The sequence below is a fragment of the Sparus aurata genome, chromosome 11 (genome assembly GCF_900880675.1).
Source record: "Sparus aurata chromosome 11, fSpaAur1.1, whole genome shotgun sequence".
NCBI classification, from domain to species: Eukaryota; Metazoa; Chordata; class Actinopteri; order Spariformes; family Sparidae; genus Sparus; species Sparus aurata.
Window position 1 is genome coordinate 1,187,863 of NC_044197.1, and position 21,112 is coordinate 1,208,974.

The following is a 21,112-nucleotide window of genomic DNA, read 5'->3' on the forward strand; positions in this document are numbered from 1 at the left end:
TACATCTCCCAAAGCTAGCACGCTAACCAGCTAGCCCCGTCCAGCTCCAACACTCCTGCTCTCGAGCTCAGTCAGGGCCGCTAGCTGCCCAGCTAACTGTGCAAATGAGCTAGCAGCAGTTAGCGGTTACTCTGGTGATATGCTGTCCCCCATTTGTTAGGGTTAGGGTTATATATATGAATCATACAGGCAGCCAAATTCTTACATACTGCACCTGTAAGTACATTTATTGTTAGAAAATTACTCTCATTTGACTCAGGTGTGACTTTTGCGCACTTTTTTGTAATAACAGTGTAGTTTTTCATCTTTATTAGACTGTAAACTAACAAAAAACACCCAAACCTACAATTCCATGCAGAATGGTAACTAAAATAATTAAGGCTTGATATTAATTTGACATAATGGCTGCCGTCACCACACTGAGTTTAAGAAGAAGAGAGTATTTGTGAACCTTCAGTTCTGCTGACAGGTCGACCTGCAGACACTGCTCAGGGGTTAAATAGAATAAGGAGTGCCGTTGCCGTTCTTTGGGTAGATTTTATTTCTACAGTGAAAATCCCCCTAGAAGAGGCATAAACTAAAACCAATCACAGATAAGACAAATAAAGCACAGAGCACATTGTGGTTAATTACATATACAATATCAATCATGAAGTATCAGGTATCTATAATATTCACAGACAGCCTTCAGTCAGCCTTCAGGGCGAAGAGCACGTCATCCTGGCTGACGTTGAGCCGGACGCGCTGCAGGACTCCCAGGCGGCTCGGCTCCAGCAGCAGCAGCCTGCAGGCGCCCAGACGCTGACACACGGCCAGACCCTCCGACACGCTGATGGGCTGCAGACCCTCCACGCGACACAGAGCCTGGTGCTGCACGAACACCTGGCAGTCCAAACAGAGGGGGAACTGCATGAGTACAGATCACAACCACAACATTTACCACATCTGACACTGACACACATACCAGAGGAAGCAGCGGAGATAAGGATAAGACTGGTCTAGTTATTATTACCTCAGCCGATGTTTCACCTGAGTCTGTTTATCAGCAGGATTACACAAAAACCACTGAACAGATTTCCACCGGACGTGGACGGAGGACGAGTCTCGTCTCAGAATAAAGCCTGTTAAGTTTTGTGGATTCATGCTGAAATTAAATGAATTAAAGGGTCGAGACACGTGTTTGGAAAGTGTCATGAGAGGAATTCTGTGGTGAATTGGTGCTACACAAATGAAGACTGACTGACTTGGTCCAGGAATTGAGAGATACGGTGCTTTTCCACATTTTGTTTTTCTCTGGGAATAATTTATGGATCTTGATGAAAGAACAATCAGGTGAGTGACTGTGTGAGTACAATAAGATGATCTCATGGTGACACAGTTGTGAGCGGCGTAAAGATTAGATTGCTTCTCAGCTGTAGAGATCGATACTGATACTGGATTAGGCTCGACTGACTGAACGGGGAGAGCTGGACCTTGGCGGGGGAATTCTCTCTACTGAGTCTACTTTGGTCCTCACCTGTTGGAACGTGGCCTCCTCCAATCCCAGCCTCCTAAACTCAGCGATGACGGCGCGGAGGAAGAGCTGCTCCTGCACCGACGCACACCTGAACACACACACACACACACACACACACACACACACACACACACACACACACACACACACACACACACACACACACACACACACACACACACACACACACACACACACACACCGGTCACTTCATCTCGTCACAAAGCCATCAGTGTTTCATGAACGCGAGCAGAGTGCGAATCTCACTTGATGGCAGTGATGTAGGAGGAGGAAAACATCTCGTTCAACACCTCCATCACGTGACTCATCCCCACCAATCCTGTGGCAGAAGGCTTGGCAGCAGAGTGCTCGCAGATCTCCGTCGCCCTGCGACAGATGTCCAGACATCGGCGAGCGTCCCCGGACAGCGCGGCCACCTGCGAGAGGAGAGGAGGACGGTGAGCGAACAGAGCTGTGGACGAGCTCAGGTCAGGTGAAGGCGTGACAGACGTCCTGGTCGTTTACCTTCCTGGACACCAGCTGCAGAGCGTCCTCCTCGAAGGCCTTCACCTTGTTCAGCCTCGACATGATGATCTGCTGCAGCTGCTTGAAGCTGTACGGCTGGAAAGACATCCTCGTCAAACCCTGAGAACATCCACACCAACAGAGCGTCAAGAACAAGTTTCAAACATTCATTTCATGTTGTATAAATGAACCTGTGTTTTATCTTCTGCTGGTGTTTTACAGAAGTTGCATGAAGCCATATTTCAATGATTACTCAATAAAGTAGCTGCTCGTATTTACTTTCCAACATCTTAGTGTTTTTACAGCCCCTATTCCTGTCTGGCTCAGGCTGCCTGACCCTCAGATTACATCATTACAGCCGTGATACAGACCAGGGGACTCGAGGGGTGAGAGGCGTGGGGAGGAATTACTGAGTCACTACAAATAACCATAAATCATGAGGACGTAGGTGGTGTCTGATCGAGTGTCACACAGAATGACATCTAACAGCAGTGCTATGATCACAGCGGCCTGACGGGCTCTTCATCGGCTTCCTGTCCGTCAGAACTGACCTTTAAAGCTCATCTGGGACTTTCCAAGTTACAAAGTAGAACAAAGTAGTAGTTACCAAGTTAGAACTACTGACTTCCATATGAGCCCTCTGGCAGCTGTAGAGCGGGTGGGAGCACTTCCTGTTGTCCCAAAGTCAAGGTTCAAAACTACGGGTGACCTCTGCAGTCTGAGACAAGGCAGAATGAGTCACTTCTTCTCCATCAGCCCCTAATCTGCTGGATCTGTTTTTATTTCCACTGACGTGACATCATCTTCTAGTCGTCCTCTACTGATTCTATCATTTTATTTATTTCTATTTTCTCTCTCCTCTTTTGTCTGTTTATCATTTTTAAACCTTGAACATGTGATCACTCATATCGTCTTTCTATGTTTTTACATTTTGAGCTCTGCCTTCTTGTTTTAACTCATCTCAGACTAGACCAGACTCGACTGTTGAGCTTTTCCTGATAATATTATTAATAAATTAACACGACTTTGCTGAACCGGACACGAAGCCTCCCAGCAGTGTTTGCTGCAGGTCTGATGTTTCAGCCTCCTGCAGCCTGACCACGGGTCGACTCGAGCACGGCGTCGACTCGAGCACGGCGTCAACTCGAGCACGGCGTTGATACGAGCACGGCGTTTACTCGAGCACGGCGTCTACTCGAGCACGGCGTCGACTCGAGAACGGCGTTTACTCCAGCACGGCGTTGACTCGAGAACGCCGTTTACTCGAGCACGGCGTTGATACGAGCATGGCATCGACTCGAGCACAGCGTCGATACGAGCACGGCGTTTACTTGAGCACGGCGTCGACTCGAGAACGGCGTTTACTCGAGCACAGCGTCGACTCCAGCACGGCGTTTACTCGAGCACAGCGTCTACTCCAGCATGGCGTCTACTCCAGCACAGCGTCTACTCCAGCACGGCGTCTACTCCAGCACAGCGTCTACTCCAGCACGGCGTCGACTCCAGCACGGCGTCGATACGAGCACGGCGTTTACTCGAGCACAGCGTCGACTCCAGCACGGCGTTTACTCGAGCATGGCGTCGACTCCAGCACGGCGTCGATACGAGCACGGCGTTTACTCGAGCACAGCGTCGACTCCAGCACGGCGTTTACTCGAGCACAGCGTCGACTCCAGCACGGCGTTTACTCGAGCATGGCGTCGACTCCAGCACGGCGTCGATACGAGCACGGCGTTTACTCGAGCACAGCGTCGACTCCAGCACGGCGTCTACTCGAGCACGGCGTTTACTCGAGCACAGCGTCGACTCCAGCACGGCGTTTACTCGAGCACAGCGTCGACTCCAGCACGGCGTTTACTCGAGCACAGCGTCGACTCCAGCACGGCGTTTACTCGAGCACAGCGTCTACTCCAGCACGGCGTTTACTCGAGCACAGCGTCGACTCCAGCACGGCGTCGATACGAGCACGGCGTTTACTCGAGCACAGCGTCGACTCCAGCACGGCGTCTACTCGAGCACAGCGTCGACTCCAGCACGGCGTCTACTCGAGCACAGCGTCGACTCGAGAACGGCGTTTACTCGAGCACAGCGTCGACTCCAGCACGGCGTTTACTCGAGCACAGCGTCGACTCCAGCACGGCGTTTACTCGAGCACAGCGTCTACTCCAGCACGGCGTTTACTCGAGCATGGCGTCGACTCCAGCACGGCGTCGATACGAGCACGGCGTTTACTCGAGCACAGCGTCGACTCCAGCACGGCGTTTACTCGAGCATGGCGTCGACTCCAGCACGGCGTCGATACGAGCACGGCGTTTACTCGAGCACAGCGTCGACTCCAGCACGGCGTCGATACGAGCACAGCGTTTACTCGAGCACAGCGTCGACTCCAGCACGGCGTCTACTCGAGCACAGCGTCGACTCCAGCACGGCGTTTACTCGAGCACAGCGTCGACTCGAGAACGGCGTTTACTCGAGCACAGCGTCGACTCCAGCACGGCGTTTACTCGAGCACAGCGTCGACTCCAGCACGGCGTTTACTCGAGCACAGCGTCTACTCCAGCACGGCGTTTACTCGAGCATGGCGTCGACTCCAGCACGGCGTCGATACGAGCACGGCGTTTACTCGAGCACAGCGTCGACTCCAGCACGGCGTTTACTCGAGCATGGCGTCGACTCCAGCACGGCGTCGATACGAGCACGGCGTTTACTCGAGCACAGCGTCGACTCCAGCACGGCGTCTACTCGAGCACGGCGTTTACTCGAGCACAGCGTCGACTCCAGCACGGCGTTTACTCGAGCACAGCGTCGACTCGAGAACGGCGTTTACTCGAGCACGGCGTCTACTCGAGCACGGCGTTGATACGAGCACGGCGCCGACTCAACCCAGCGTTGATACGAAGAACAGCTCCGGCTCCCTCACCAGTCTGCTCGCCACTCTGTTGATCATGATCCTCTCCGGCAGGTCCATGGTGTTGGCGATGGTCAGCACCACCAGGCGGGCGTGACGCCGCGTCGGCCAGTCGAACAGGTTGTACATCACGTTCTGCTTCCTGGTCCATAACAGGTCCAACTGCACGACACAAAGGGTTAAAGAGGGTCAGTCAGGGTCAGTCGGGGTCAGTCAGGGTCAGTCAGGGTCAGTCAGGGTCAGTCGGGGTCAGTCAGGGTCAGTCAGGGTCAGTCGGGGTCAGTCAGGGTCTACTCTATCATCACACACCAAGAGCCGGTCCGGGACAGGACCGAGTCATGGAGCGGATCATAAAGGTTCAGCGGACACAAGACGAGCTCCACCTGAGAGAAACAGCCTCTGAGATGAACAATGAATTCTTTTATGTTAGTAGAAACATCTGTAGAATTATCAAAATCATAACACATTTAACTGTCAACACCATCTTAAATCATAATGTTGTAAATTAGATATTCTCCTCAGATTCTTCTCCTGCATTATTATTCCCCCGTCACAGCAGTGTTTCCTACGGAGCCCCGGAGGGTCATGGTGAGGAAAGCAGGTGCCGTGACCCTCTGAGGGCTCCACAGTTCCTTCATCTGATTTAGTTTTAGAGCTCAACACATGATGCTCTTGATGAATCCACATTTGACTGTCCATTTAAACATTTTTCAGCTCTGACGACTCGATCACAACTGGATCAGTAAAGATCAACATATTGTTGGTTTTAGTAGTTCTAACATTCACCCCGAAATATACAACAGACAGCAGCGATGCGACAATTACAAAACACCGGATGGAAACTATCAGTTTCAAAAAGATACAAAAATTAGCTCAGTCGTCAAAAAGAAATCTAGATTTGTCAAACTGAAACACCTTCATGTGGTCACATCTATCGTCTGATTACAGAAAGTGATACGTACGAGTGATACTAATTGTCCCATAGCAACTCTCACTTCATAGTTTCATTTATATGAAATGGAAATCATCTCCGTCCGCCCCCTCACCAGCTTTAAGACAACAGCAGTCACTCTGAGGAGGAATATCAACTTTCTAGTCGTCTTTATTTTCAGGGAGAGTTTTTATGAAGCATTTATTGCAATTAATGTATGTTTATACATGTTTCTGTGTTTTGTTAAAGCTATATTATGTTCGTCTATAATGTCAGACTACAACCAACAACATGCGATCGTGTCCCTCAGTACCGTCTGACTTCCTGTCTGTGGCTCTCTGCACACTCTCGCCCTTTTTAGATAGAAAAGGCGTCACATTTGCTCCAAGGTAAGGACGGCAATGTGCCGGCCTGTCTTTCTAAAACGGAGGCGTAATATTCCTCCTTCTCCAAAAGCCTCCTCTGAGGTAGGCGTAAACATGTGACTGGGTTCTTAGCGGGGGGCTTTTAATTTGAAAGTAGCGGCCGGTCTTAGCTTTCGAACACAACAACAAGCTAACACAACCAAACAGCTACAGAGACCGAGGAGACGCTGCATCTCCTGGATCTCAGCGGCTGTCCAGTTGCTCATCTTAATGTCCGCGGATGAAGTGATGGACTGACTGCTGTGATCAGCTGTTTCCTGGTTTTAAAACTCCCCGGCTGTGGGTCGCACAACAGTGCAGGTCATCCACACCTCCGCCCACCTCACTCAGAGGCTGGCACATTGCCGCCTCGTTTTTAGACAGCAGGCGAGGCGGAAATAAGTGTTCCCTCCGAGACGGAAAATCGGCGGACCACAACAGACCCCCAATTTGCCGCCCTCTGTCTAAAACTGTGGACCGAGCCGCCAAAAGGACGGCAGATTGGCGGCTTGGTGCTCTGTCTAAAAACAGCTATTGTTCCTGATAACATATTTAAAACACCTCAGGTTTTTTTAACTGACTCTGTTTTTAAATAAATTGTGGATGTGACAGAACTTCATCAGTTCTCCACAGAAACACAGTTTGGTTGTAAGAAGGTGAAAACTAACAGATATGAATTCTTGAAAATGACAGATTCTTCGTTCTGGTAAAAAAAGACTTCCTGTGATTAATTTAATTACTGTAAACATTCAGCAACAACTTTTTAAATGAATGAAAGTAGTAAATGATCCTGAGGGGATCCTCTTGGATGTTCAGGATAAATTCAACCCAATCTGGTGAAAAACAAGTGATCAGGAAAGTTCTGAAAACGCAAACAATCATAAAAGTACTGGAACTCAGCTCAAACTTAAAATATTCATAACTTCAAAAGTACTACTCACAATAAGTTAGGGATATTGTTATTTACATGAGTGCTTTTCCCATTTGATCTGAATTTTAATGAAATAAGTAAAAGTTCCCTTTGATATTACTAATAATGAATGAGAAGAAACACCATTTTCATTAGTTTAATATTTATTACCCCAAAAATTTAGACAATAACAAGGATAGCCCCAAATAACAAAAATTGACAATGTCAGTAGCGGGTGTTTCCACCATTTGCCGCAGTGACAGCTTGACAGCGACGTCTCATGCTCCTCACTAGCCTCATGATGTTGTTCTGAGGCAATGCGTTCCACTCCTCCACAAGTGCTACACGTAGTTCTGCCAGGACACGTGGGGGTGGGGTACGATCATCCAGTCTCTGCTTCAGCTGGTCCCAGACGTGCTCTATGGGGTTCAGGTCAGGGGACATTGCTGGCCATACCATATGAGGCACTCCCACTTCCTGAAGTCGAGCTGTGACAATTCTGGCACGATGTGGTGGAGCATTATCATCCATGAACAGAAAGTTGGGGGTGTGCTGGCAGAATTGGAGGATGATGATGGGTTCTATGATGTCTCTGAGGTAAGAACGTGCAGTGACTGAGCCATCTACAATAACCAAATCTGTTTTGCGCTGACTGGTGATGCCTGCCCAGATTGTTGCACCTCCTCCACCAAAGGGAACCCTGGGGACCATGTTGACCTCGGCGTATCGCTCACCTCGCCTTCTCCAGCAACGCTGACGACCATCATTTCTGTGCAAGGTGACCCGACACTCATCAGTGAACAGGACGGTAGACCACTGCTGCATTGTCCAGGTCACATGGTCTCGTGCCCACTGCAAACGTTCACGGCGGTGTCTTGGTGTCAGTGGAGTCACCTGCAACGGTCGTCTGGCATTCAAAGCGGTGGAGTCGGTTTCGAATGGTTTGTCTGGTAACCCTAGTACCCCTCACATCTCGTAACTGGGCCTGCAGCTGTGTGGCAGTTGCATAACGATGTCTGAGTGCATAGGTCCTTAGGTACTGGTCATCGTTGCAGTCTGTCACTCGTGGGGCTCCACTCCTGGGTCTGTCACGAACTCTGCCAGTAGTTCTGTGTCTTGATGCAAGTCTGCTGATGACACTTTGAGACACACCAAGTTCACGAGCAACATCTGACTGCCTGCCACCGACCCGAAGGCGCGCTATGGCCAGGTGGCGCTGCTCGTCCGTTAAGTGACGTCGTGTGTTCATGGCTGTTTGAATGATGAACTTGGAATGACTTACTGACAATACCAGCTTTTTATACCCACAGAATGTTGAAATTGATGCCAAATTGAAAAGGGTTGTCTTTTAGTTTTTTGGTATTGGCCCCAATATGTAAGGCACACTGTACACAGCGAGACCATTACGTGGAAAACACAAAATGAGGTGTGTCTATCACCCCAATACAATTGCCTCCCTATCCCAAAACTCTCTGAAGTGAAACAAACACCGTATGTATGAAATCCACTGAGTCTCTCACAATATCCCTAACTTATTGTGAGTAGTGTATGTGGAGCACAGCCGGGGCATTCTGCACAGTGCCATGAACTTAGAAGTTAGAAGAAAAGTTCTGGATGTTGGGTCTGTCGTGGATTGATCCCACTGTGATTTAGATATCTGTAACACTTGTGCCGCCCTACAGAAGAAACAGAACTCTTACCTCGTCCACCAGCAGCACCGTGGTCTCCTTCCTGGGCGCCGGGTTGCTGAATCTCTTCTCCAGCAGAGCCGCTGCGTGGTCCGCTGTGGCCTTCTGACCCGTCAGTTTCTGCAGACGAGACGGAGCGGTCAGGGAACACAACAGCCTCCTAAAACTAAAGAAACAGACCGACGCTCGTCTCCTCCAGAGTCAGATGAGAAGACGGTTTCAGCTTCAGTACAGAGATCAGTCCGGGAAGAGTTTAGCCTAGCTTAGCACAAAGACTGGAAGTAGGTGGAAACTGCTAGCATAGCTCTGCCAACAGAGAAAACATACATTTTCTCACAGCTTCTGAATTTTTTCTGTAAAGAGTCACTTTATTTTGTTAAATTTGGGGGATTTATAGGAGACAGCTGTCCAAAGTGTGTGCAGCAGGTTTGGATGTTCAGTAAAGCAGTTGTGTCTGTCAGCAGACTGAATATAATATATAAGATGCTGATCAACAACAGAACATGATTGTCTGACTCCTCACAGGATTTTGGATCCTAAAGAGCTAAAAAGCAAAAGTGTTTTCTTATCTAATGTTTTTAAATTGGCAAAGACAGAATCAGCATTTTTCACCAGTCAAATCAGAGGGGCGGAGCCTGAGAGACAGTTTCCTTCTGAAGCAGTGACTCCCAAAGTGTGGGCCGCGGCCCCCTGGTGGGCCACGCAGGTACTGCAGGTGGGCCACGAGAGATTTTCAGATTTTAAAGTAGGTCATGTCACTCTGAAGTTTAGGAACCCTGTTCTAGAACTTTCCTCCTCGTCTTCCTGCAGGAGAGTCAGGAGACAACAGCTCCCTCTGGTGGTGAGCAGAATAACGAGTGCAGAACCGTAACTCTGGTCTGTGGAGCTGCTCAGATGAGCTCCTGTCTTCTCAGCTCTCAGCAGTGTTGAGCATGTTACTTTAAAAAAGTAATTAGTTATAGTTACTAGTTACTTCTTCCAAAAAGTAACTGAGTTAGTAACGGAATTACTCCACTATAAAAGTAACTAGTTACCAGGAAAAGTAACTACTGTACGGAAGCGCATTACATTCACTGGATAAAAAAAAAATAGACTCCTTATCTCATAATTACGAGAAAAGACCTCATAATTATGAGATGAGGAAAGTTGCGTTGTTGACTGCGGTCAAGCCAGCCGTGGTTCACGTTTACTTGTCAAATCAGCCTTTTTTTTCTAGTGTGCGAATCTACTAACGTTTACAGTAATCGTACTGAAGCCGCTCTGAAGAGCTGCTGGTGACTGTGTGGGTCAGACTGCAGTCTCACAGTCAGACCCGTGAAGCACACGAGGATGAGGATTTTGACAGAGGATTACTTCAATAGTACACAATAGTACAGTACTTCATTATAGTTACACAAGTATTCTACAGAGTACTTAGTTCAGCATTATATGAATCTTTGTATACTTAAAGAAAATATGTTTTTTAATAACACATAAAAGTTGGGCAAAATATCCTTATTCTTTTTCTCTGTTAAGGATTTTGACACAGGATTACTTGAAAAGTACACAGTAGAAGTAGAAGTACTTCATATTATGCATGCAAGTAGTCTAGGAAGTGCTAAATCCTGCAGTTTATGAATCTTGAACTATTTATGGAAACAAAGTTGTTTGTTGTTGTTGTTTTTTTCTCATATTGTCCTTTACTTTGAAATCCGGATCACGGTAACGGTGTGTATATGAGTGTGTATGTATGTGTGTCTGTATATGAGTGTGTATGTCTGTGTGTATATGAGTGTGTATATGAGTGTGTATGTCTGTGTGTATATGAGTGTGTATGTCTGTGCGATGGGAGAGTTTGGTTCTTTTAATTTTCTTTTCTTGATTTTCTCTGCCGTTTTAATTTCTGTTGTTTTGTTTTTTTAATCTCTGTGAGGCACTTTGTGCTACTTCATGTATGAAAAGCACCATACAAATAAAGATTGATTTGATTTGAATTAATAATTTAATTCAATCATCAAACAACATTTTTGGCGTTTCCTTGTCTGAAATTAACGAGGCACCCTGAGGGCTGATTATAATTCAGTCACAGAAGAACTGCATCTTTTAAAAGAAAAGACATGAAGTTAAGCCTCTGACTGGTTTAAGAACTCTCACTCAACGTTAGAGAGCCAATCACCATCACTTATGCGGTTGTCCCGCCCCTCCCTCCTCCCTCACTGCAGCTCCGGTGGCTGAGAGCCGAGTCGGATGACAACAGCTTCAATGAGCAGCTTCAGTTTGTAACGCGCCACATTTAATAGTCCGTAGCGGTAACAGCGTTGTTACTATGGAAATAGTTATTAGTTAGTTTACCCGTTACTGAAAAAAGAGTAATGCTGTTATTCCCAACACTGGCTCTCACCTGCAGGATCTGGACGTAGGCCTGATGAGGATCCGTCATCTTCATCCCGTTGATCTCGATGAAGTGGAACGGAGGGATCTCGTCCACGTCGGCCGCGTGCTGCAGACAGCGCATCACCTCGTGCACCGTGGCCGTCTTCCCCGTGCCGGGCACACCTGAGATGTACATACACCTGAGACAGAACCACAATCATCAACAACTAAATCTGTTTAAAACTCCTGGATGAGAAGAGACGTTACAGATTCTTTATGAGCATTATGAGATAAATGATGCTCCAGACGTTAAAATACTTCAAAAGGAAGTTCCACGTTTTCAACCAGGCTTTTTTAAAATTCTTTTTAATCCCTTTCATGCTCTGCTAGTCCGAGCATTTATATTCTTTATCCTTTTTTACTGTTTTAGTCCCTCGTGTTTTCTTGATTTTCTCTGCTGTTTTAATCTCTGTTGTTGTTGTTAATCTGTGAGGCACTTTGCGCTACTTTATGTATGAAAAGCACCATACAAATAAAGATTGATTTGATTTGATTTGAATTAATAATTTAATTCAATCATCAAACAAAGACTTTTGGCATTTTCTCGTCTGAATTCAACGAGGCACCCTGAGGGCTGAAGATAATTCAGTCACAGAAGAAACTTCAGCTTTTAAAAGAAAAGACAAGAAATTCACTGGACCAAAAACAAAAACTGAACTCTCCCTTATAGGATGAAAATGTAGAAGGAGCCGGTGAGAAGCTGCACCAAATATTAACTCCTAACAAAACTTTTCAATGAGGAAACAAAACACAGAAATCATTTGATGAGTAGCTGCATCAATGTACACAGAAAACACTGACAGACGAACATCACTGATCCTCGAGACTTAAAAGACAAATATCAGAAGGGAACCTTCAAAAGCTAAAGCTACCCGGGTCGGGTCAGACTTCCTGTTCCTGTGGAAACCTGACAATTTCATATTTATCTACAAAAATACATCTTAAAACTTGTTATAGGCCAGCGTTAGTTTTCAGAGAAAATCTCTCAACTTCTCAGAAAGGCTGCGCTGACGTCACCTTCCCTCGTTTTCTTTTTCCTCTCCTGGGTGTCTGGATATGGGTGAATAATTCAGGCGTGCCCACTGGGCGCGCCTGAATTATTCACCCATATCCTCCCTGACCAGACGTCCCAATGTTAATAAAAAGAAAGAGGAAACCCTAAAGAATGAGTGTGCATCATCAGGATACTGAGTCAAGACGCCGGTTCAGAGTTTTTTTCTCCTCCAAGAGTTAAGGTAAACACAGCGAGCTAACAGTGTCAGCTGGTGTCATCAGTCGCCACCACACACACAGAAAGTGTGTGAAAGTTAACAGGACAAGAGTTCATCAGCCGACAGCCTCCGATCTCAGAGTCCAGCAGGGTCACGAGTCTGTTTCACACAGAGATTTTACAACAACGTCACAACGAAGGCTCGTCTCAGGTGTTCACACCGAACCGAGCAGCGCCGGCTTATTGATCCGGTTCCACCATGAATCACATAATCACCATCAGTAAACAGAGGAGCCTGAGTGACTGTCAGTCAGGAGGCTGTGTTCAGGGTGGAAGCTGACTGAAGTCTCGGCCGGACGGACCGACCGTCACACGACTTCAACTACAACAACACAGCAGTGGAAATTCGATGACGACGCAGCGAGTTAGAGTTTTTGTCCATCACGGCTCTCTGCTGACGACAGACGCCGTCGGCGAGGTGGAACAACAGGCAGCGTGAGAGAGTCTAAAGACCGGATCAGCGGCAGGTTCTGGATCTTACCCTCCTGTTCCGTCGACGATCTTGCTCTCCACGAAGCTGTAGATGTCCTGAAACTCCTGCTCCCTGCAGGGCAGAGACTCCGGCACCGAGGACACGTGCAGCCTGAACACACAACCACACACATTAATACACAACGAGTGTGTGCAGACGGTCTGCTCGACGCCCTCAGAGACACTCACAGAAGCTCCAGTGTTTCCTCCAGAGGTGACAGAAAAATACTGCTGCAAACATCACAACACCACACAGCGTCTGAATAAATAAAGTGATGGACTGATTCTGATGTTGATTATGAGAGCCCACCTGGTTCTGGCTTCCTCCAGAACGTTAGCAGGCTGTCGGGCCGGCAGCGACCTGCTGGGGATGCTGGGAGTGGCGCGGTGAGGCGTCCGTGGCGTGCCAGGTGTGATCTGTCAAACAGGAAGCCGTCAGAGGAGACGAGGTGAGACACAGAAGCAGTGAGCAGATCGTCTCTGATCTGGAGGACTCCGGAGCTTTTACCTTCTTGTTGGGAGTTTTTCGTGGCGTTCTGGTCGAGGAGCGAGTTTTCTGCTTCGAGCGAGGAGTGCGAGGCCCCGACGCAGCATGTCGGCCCTTTTTCAACACGACCTCCTCGTCACTTTCCAACGCTGCCTCGTCCTCGTCGTCCTCGCTGCTGCTCTGCAGCTCCTTCTTGGAGGGAACAAACTCGTCCTCGTCCTCTCCGTCTGAGTTCAGGTCCTGCTGGTTCTCCAGAAGATTCCTGCTCAAACAGACAGTGAAGCTCAAAACTCTGAGACCTTCTGAATCAGTCAGCTGATCACTCGTGATGTCGCGACACACTCACAGCTGCTTTCTGATGCGAGACGACACCAGCTGGGCCGACTTCCTCTTGGAGCTCCTCGGTGTGGTGGCGACCGGCAACATCGGAGAGTTTTCGTTATCCACTTCAGCCCTGTACATCAATCACACACCCACAGAGGGAGGAGGAGCATTTTTAATCTGAATGTTTGGACTGATTCTAATCGTCAGCTGGAACGAGATAAAACATTTAACTGGAGGAAAAACAGTCGAGCTTTAAAATAAGCCGCTGTCCTCCTTCCCATTTGGTCAATAAAGATGTCCACTGGTGTTCATCACAGATCAGATATTTAAACACAGATCTGTCTGATTCAGCCTCAGTGTGTTTGTCTCATGAGATAATAACTAGTAAACGTGTGGATGTACTCACAGGACTCCGAGGGCCGGCTCCTTCAGGGTTTTCGGTTCCTTTTTCCGAGAAGGAGTGGTAGCTCTGTTTGAAGACATCACCGTGATTAGTGAGGGAACGATCGGCCCAAACACCCACTCATCAATAATGACCGTGTGACAGGTTACACCAGGTGTGACACCAGCTGTGCAGACTCACACCTCACGTGACAGAAAACAGAAAATCCCCACAAGTGTGAAGATCTTCTCCTCGTTGTGCTCAAAGCTATATTATCCAACCACCTCCAGCGTTGGACTCACTTCTGCCCGCTGGTCAGATAATTTCTCCTCGGCGTTCCGTTCCTTCTTCTCGGCGTCTTAACCGAGCCGTTGGGTAACCCCGCCTCCGTCACATCACCCCGCTGAGGACTTTTATCCAACAGCTCCCTGAAAGAGGCGCCGGTCAGTCAGTCTGACCTTCCAACCAGTCGCTCTGTTTTCTAACTGCTCTGACTACAAACGACTAATTAACTGTGGTTGAGGACACACCTGACCAGGTGTTTACAGGCCACAGTATATCTGTGTGTACAGATTTATACAGATATCAGGTCTCGATACTGATGGCGTCCTGTTGTCACGGAGACGATAGAAAACACTTCGGCTCTTCTTTGAAGATGCAGCAGCAACTTCACACATCAGCTGGGACTGATTTCTATTCTTTGGAACAACAGGTGAAAGTTTACAGGAACACCTGAAGCTGTGTGCAGGCTCAACTCAACTCGAGGTCAACCAGGAGGTTTTTATGATCATATATATAATGTGATTTTAAACATGTGTACCGCAGCATTTTCTTTGTTAGGATTTCAATCCTGCACCAAGAAAATACTTCATTTTCAGTCAGTCGTAGCTTAAATGTTCTCATGTTGACCTGATGATGGCGCTGAGTGAAAAGTCAGAGAATTACAGTTATTACAGTTGGTCCTGAAGGGAACAGGACTGTGTGGAGCTCATTTCATGTACAATCCAACACAGTGACGTTCAGAAGTTTCAGGTAACTTCACGGTGGCACTAAGTGAGGACCGGTCCTTCCTTGAGCCTCGTGTGACGGATGTTGTAGCAGAAACAGATAACGAGAGCAGACTGACATCAAATCTACTGTGTGATGATGTGATGTGATGTGATGTGATGTGATGTGATGTGATGTGATGTGATGATGTGATGATGTGATGTTGTGATGTGATGTGATTGTGATGTGATGTGATGTTGTGATGTTGTGATGTTGTGATGGTGTGTGATGTGATGTGATGTTGTGATGTTGTGATGTTGTGATGGTGTGTGATGTGATGTGATGTGTGATGTGATGTGATGTGATGTGATGATGTGATGATGTGATGTTGTGATGTGATGTGATGTGATGTGATGTGATGTTGTGATGTTGTGATGTTGTGATGGTGTGTGATGTGATGTGATGTGTGATGTGATATGTGTGATGTGTGATGTGATGTGATGTGATGTGGTGTGATGTGTGATGTGATGTGATGTGATGTGATGTGATGTGTGTGATGGTGTGGTGTGTGTGGTGTGGTGGGTGGTGTGGTGTGGGGGGGTGTGGTGGGGTGGTGGTGTGTGTGTGTGGGTGTGGTGTGTGGTGGTGTGGTGTGGTGTGGTGTGGTGTGGTGTGGTGTGGTGTGGTGTGGTGTGGGTGTGATGTGGTGTGGTGTGGTGTGGTGGTGGTGTGGTGTGGTGTGGTGTGGTGTGGTGTGGTGTGGTGTGGTGTGGTGTGGTGTGGTGTGGTGTGGTGTGGTGTGGTGTGGTGTGGTGTGATGTGATGTGATGTGATGTGATGTGATGTGATGTGATGTGGTGTGATGTGGTGTGGTGGGTTGGGGTGGGGTGTGATGTGATGATGTGTGTTGTGATGTGTGATGTGATGATGTGTCGGTTTCGACTCTGACCTGCTGGAGTCGTCTCGTGCAGCCGATGGAGGACTCATCTCAGAGAGAGACGACTTGCTGAGGACGATGGCGGCGGGCTTCAGGGGGAAGGCGCCCTCAGCGGCGGGCGCTCTGTGGGCCTTCCTGAGGGGGGTGAGGCTGTGGGTGAGGGGCGTGGCCTGAGGGGGAGAGGACGACATCCTCTGAGCAAACGTCACCTCCGACTCCAGCTCGTCGTCCAGCAGCTGGCTCAGGACGTCATCGCAGATCATCGACTTGTTGTCCGGACCTGCTGACAGGAAGTTTTAATAACTTTGTGTTTATCCTGTTTAACAAAGCTGAAAGAATTCATTGATCAGCTTTCTGGATCCAGCTGCTCTGTCTTCTACATAACCAGCAGAGGAGTCGGAGTATAACTAGTTGTTCGACTCACCGCTGAGCTCCAGCTTCTTGCGGACGCCGGGCGTCCTGGCGCTGGCGTCCCTCCTCTTGGCGCTCAGACATTTAGACGCAGACAGTTTGGTGGCGGAGTGCAGCGACTCGGCTTCAGCGGCGCCGGCCTTCCCCGCGCTCATCGTGGCCCTGCCGCGTCTCACCTCTCCTGACAGAGCCCGGCGCAGGACGGCCAGGTCCGGAGTCGGCAGGGCGCGTCGAGAGGGGCCTCGCGACCCCGGAGCCGCCGCGAGAGGGGAGCAGGGGGGTGAGGGGGGGAGGGAGGGTTTGGGACAGGGAGGCCGGTCCTGCTCCACCAGAGCAGAGTCCACCGCTCTGAAGGTCTTGGAGTCCCACGACAGCTTCACGTACAGAGTGTCTTTGTCGACAGAGTCCGGGAACGGAGCTGCTCCGTCCAGATGCTTCACCTGAGGCAGAGGACAGGAAGTTAAAGGAACAGTTCACCCTTCATTCTTTTCTCTTTGCTTTCCCTGAGTCGATGTTAGAAGTTTAGTTTCTTGTGTTTGTTCATGGACTCGTAAACCACACTACAGGAAGTTAAACCCAGCAAGCAATAAAATACACTTTTAAAGATTTTAAAGGTTTTGTGCAAAGTCTCTTTTCAAACTGATTTTTCTGAACTGACTTTGTCTTTTTATTCCTTCTCTCAGTCTGTTGATCTCTTCTTATTCCTCTCATGTGATGTCTTAATCTTTCTGTCCTTTACTGCGTTTATTTACTTTGAATCTATTTAATATTCTTTATTCTTTTTATCTGTTTTTAATTCCTCTGATGTGACGTCGTCCACTTAGCATCCATCTCTTTATTTGTGTTTCCTGTTTCATTACTTTTATTCCTTGTTCTTGTAATAACTGATTGGTGTTTCTACACTTCCTGTTCTCTGGACTCGCTGTGTTTGGTTTGACTGTCGAGCGAGGCGAGCGTCCGTCACCTGCACAGGTCTGAGGATGGACTCTGCGTTGACCTCGTCATCACAGCTGCGACCCTCATAGTAGAAGATCTCCTGAGGGTGAGGCTCTCTGCCCAGCAGCTTCAGCTTGCTCAAAGGCACTTCAGACACACGGGCGAACCACTGAACCACCGCCTTCTTCTGCGTCCCGCTCTCTGAAACACAGCGAGACCAGATGTTCAGCGTTGAGTCCTCGAGGACGTGTGGAGCGAAGCGTCCGTCAGAAAACAGACTCACCGTCACTGAACAGTTTGACCACTTTGGCCACGTACGGGTTGTCTTCATCGTCCCCCTCGATCAGGATGTGTTGGCCGGTTTTGATGACGGTCGTCCTCGGGAGACCCTCCACACTGATGGCCAACGAGCTGAAGCACAAACAGACACAGAAGAGACGGTTTGATTTCAGAGGAAAACACTGGAATTACACAATAAAATACAAATATGGAGTTCAGCAACACATGAAGGTCTTAAATCCCAACAAGCTTCAACTCATCATTTAGATTTACTCTCTGTGACACAACAAGTGATCCGTCACTGTCGTCCTGAGTGCCAGCTTATCAAATTACTCATGAACGTGACAGAAATATGAATCCTTCTGTTCGGATCTCATTCTAACTGCGTTATAATGTTTTTACAGTTAATACAGAATCTTAATTTACAACATAATCATCTCGTAAAAGTCAGCAAAAAAAACAGCAGGTCTCAGATCGGCAAAACAATCAGTAGATTCATCAGTGTAATCATTCAGTTCTTCATTAAGTCGTTTATTAAAACACATTTGCATCAAATGTGATGATCTGATAATGGAACAAACAGGATATTGGAAGACGTCACTTTGAGATCTGAGACTTTAAGGATGATTGATTAATTATCAAGAAAATAATCTGCAGATTAATCAAACATGAAGATTATAAAATGCAGCTCTGAGAAAAAACAGCAACTATTCACATGAATGTGGCTGAAATTAGTTAATTTAGTTTATCACTGTTATTTAATCAGGACTGAATACATTCATCTAAAAAATGAGAAAAGATGTTTTGTGCCAGATAAAAGCTAATTCATGGAACATTTCCTTTACTTAAGACTCAAAGAGAGAGAGAGGGAGAGAGTGTTAGAGGAGCTGGAGAAGAGGAAACGTGTGAATTTATAAAATTCAATAAAGGAAAGTTTATTTGCTCGATTATCTTTCAGCAACAAGAGACTTTAAAGTAGTAAAATAAGATGCAAAACATGTTGAAAGGAGAATCACATGATAATTATTAGTGCTGTAGGCTGAACAGAGTAAAACTGCAGAGTTAAAATAAATATAAGACATAATAAAAAAGGAGAATAATAATTCCTGCAGTCCAGAGACGCTCTGAGCTGACGTAGCTTCATGTGTGAAGTGTTTCTTTACAACATTTAAGACTTTTAGTTAAAAACATTCAGTGATGAATCGAACGCATCGACAGAATGTAAATGTGAATGTGAATGTGAGCCCCCGTAACTCTGAGTCTGGACCCCCTGTGGCCCCCTGACAGGGAGTCTGCATTAATAATACCATGACAGATTTCTTGCAATGATTTTGTTCTGAAGGGAAAGGCAGAAATAAAGTGTCTCAGCAGTTTACTACCCAATCAAAATTGCGGAAATAGTAAACACTTTTTGTCTGAATGAGGGATTTATCCTTTTTTCCTGGGTGTATGTGCCCCCTAACAAAAAAGCCGGCCCCGACCTGGCGCCCCATTAAAACTAGAACCTCCACTGCTGACAGGTGGCAGAATACCACACAATGTATCTTTTTTTTTTTTTTTGTGATCAGCATTTTTTATTGTTTTAGAACAAAGACAAAACAACACACCAGACAGTCATCAACCCAAAGCTACAAGAAAGAGACAAGACATGAACAATAAAAAGGAAAAACACCATACACAATAAAACAAAAAAAAACAAATCTAACTCTGCAGACACAGACTGGGTAAGAAAAAAAATTAACAATGCAAATAATAATAGGTAATTGAAATTTAAATTAAAAATGACAAAAAAAGACAGACATTCATACGCATTTGCACATATATAACAATACTTTGGCAGACGTGCAGACAGTTAAGCAGCATGTATCATGATTCAAAATAATCTCTTAAAAATTTGAGCTGGTCTGTTGTTACCTAGTTGTATTGAGGACCTTTGATAAAGGAGATGTAATTCCCCAACTTTGCAGTGAATTTATCTACCTGATTAGCCAACCTAAAGGAAAGGCGCTCATGTGCGGCCACTATGCCAAGCTGAGAAAACCATATCCTGACTGACGGCAGGGAGGTCGCTTTCCATTCTGTCACAATAAGTTTTCTCCCCAACATAAGGGATGTCTGGACCCAGTCTGCCTGTGACACAGGAAGATGTTTCAAAGGGAGAGGGTCACCAAGAACAAACAAATTCGGGCAGAATGGAATATCTAATTTGAAGATAATTTTTATATTCTCATGGACAGCGGTCCAAAATTTTTGTACTACAGAGCAGGACCACATCATATGGAAAAGAGTGCCAACACCCACCCCGCACCTCCAGCAGTTTGGGCTGTCTCTTAATTTCGCCCTGAATAACCTTGAGGGGGACCAGTATACCCTGTTTATTATCTTAATCACACAATGTATCTTTAATACTTTAAAATCAATCAATTAAATGAATGTGTGTGTTGCTGATGAGTCATTAATTAATCAACTAACTGTTTCATGTTTAATCAGTTTTATGAAGTGTTTCCTTCTGACTGTGGGAGAATAAAGGCTGTTTACAAACCCTGAGGACGAAATGTGAGAGTTGAAATATAAAGATCTCATAAAGCTTGTCTGACATCTTTCAACTAAACTCTTTTTAAAGCAGTAAAACAACATTAACACAGTTAAATGAAAAATTAGCTAAAAACTAAATAAGACAAGTTTAAAAAATGAGAATTAAACTTCCTGCAGTGTTAAATGTGATAGAAGAAGAAGAAGAAGAAGAAGAAGAAGAAGAAGAAGAAGAAGAAGAAGAAGAAGAAGAAGAAGAAGAAGAAGAAGAAGAAGAAGAAGAAGAAGAAGAAGAAGAAGAAGAAGAAGAAGAATTATTATTTATGGATCAATAATCAGCAGCAGGGTTGAATAAGACTTATTGATCAGACTAACTCACCGATACTCGTGTGTCTTCAGCTTCCTGTTGAAGCTCAGCGGCTCCTCGCACCACCGGTACACCCGCCGGACCCGCAGCCTGCTGGAGTACTTCATCCCGCTCCGACACCGATCGATCACTAATCGATACTGATATCAGACCTGCGATCCGCCACGGAGCCGATTATCTGCTTTAACTCACAGCCCGGGTCGAACACAGAACAAGTTCAGAGACAGTCTGGAGACGACACCCGAGAAGAACACATTTCGCGCGAAAATGACGTCGTTTCCGCTTTCTGTGAAGAAAGCGGAAACGACGTAGTGCAAACGGAGGGCCGGTGCACAGCGCCGCCAGCTGCACCGGAAGTGTGATGACTCCTTTCTGCATGTTCAGCCTGTTGAGACACGTATTTGTGTATGTACATATACATGTAAATATATATGT

At 46.8% G+C, this 21,112-nt stretch overlaps 1 protein-coding gene across 2 annotated transcripts; it reads right to left on the reverse strand.

Annotated features, from left to right (window-relative positions):
- Nucleotides 1-517: 517 nt before the first annotated feature.
- Nucleotides 518-21,112, reverse strand: orc1 (origin recognition complex, subunit 1). 2 transcript variants are annotated; one of them, XM_030432116.1, is made up of 18 exons: nucleotides 20,690-21,112; nucleotides 17,783-17,910; nucleotides 17,528-17,700; nucleotides 16,577-17,003; nucleotides 16,165-16,432; nucleotides 14,531-14,656; nucleotides 14,253-14,315; nucleotides 13,869-13,976; nucleotides 13,544-13,784; nucleotides 13,346-13,452; nucleotides 13,046-13,147; nucleotides 11,263-11,434; nucleotides 8,895-9,002; nucleotides 4,962-5,111; nucleotides 2,042-2,161; nucleotides 1,784-1,953; nucleotides 1,517-1,604; nucleotides 518-882 (listed from the first exon to the last, which is right to left on the reverse strand). In XM_030432116.1, exons 1-18 carry the CDS (start codon nucleotides 20,782-20,784, stop codon nucleotides 688-690), a joined length of 2,841 nt encoding a protein of 946 aa, XP_030287976.1. In that variant the 5' UTR covers nucleotides 20,785-21,112; the 3' UTR covers nucleotides 518-687. The 2 variants fall into 2 exon arrangements, with proteins under 2 accessions (XP_030287976.1, XP_030287977.1); XM_030432117.1 differs by lacking the exon at nucleotides 14,531-14,656 and having other exon boundaries at nucleotides 20,690-21,111.

What these genes read in the sequence shown, in the direction of transcription:
- orc1 (XM_030432116.1), bottom strand. Translation starts at nt 20,784, where the DNA reads ATGAAGTACTCCAGCAGGCTGCGGGTCCGGCGGGTGTACCGGTGGTGC. An exon ending in GGTCAAACTGTTCAGTGACG is followed by an intron (nt 17,701 to 17,782) that starts GTGAGTCTGTTT and finishes GCTGTGTTTCAG; the next exon opens with AGAGCGGGACGCAGAAGAAG. An exon ending in ACAGAGTGGCGAGCAGACTG is followed by an intron (nt 2,162 to 4,961) that starts GTGAGGGAGCCG and finishes GGATGTTCTCAG; the next exon opens with GGTTTGACGAGGATGTCTTT.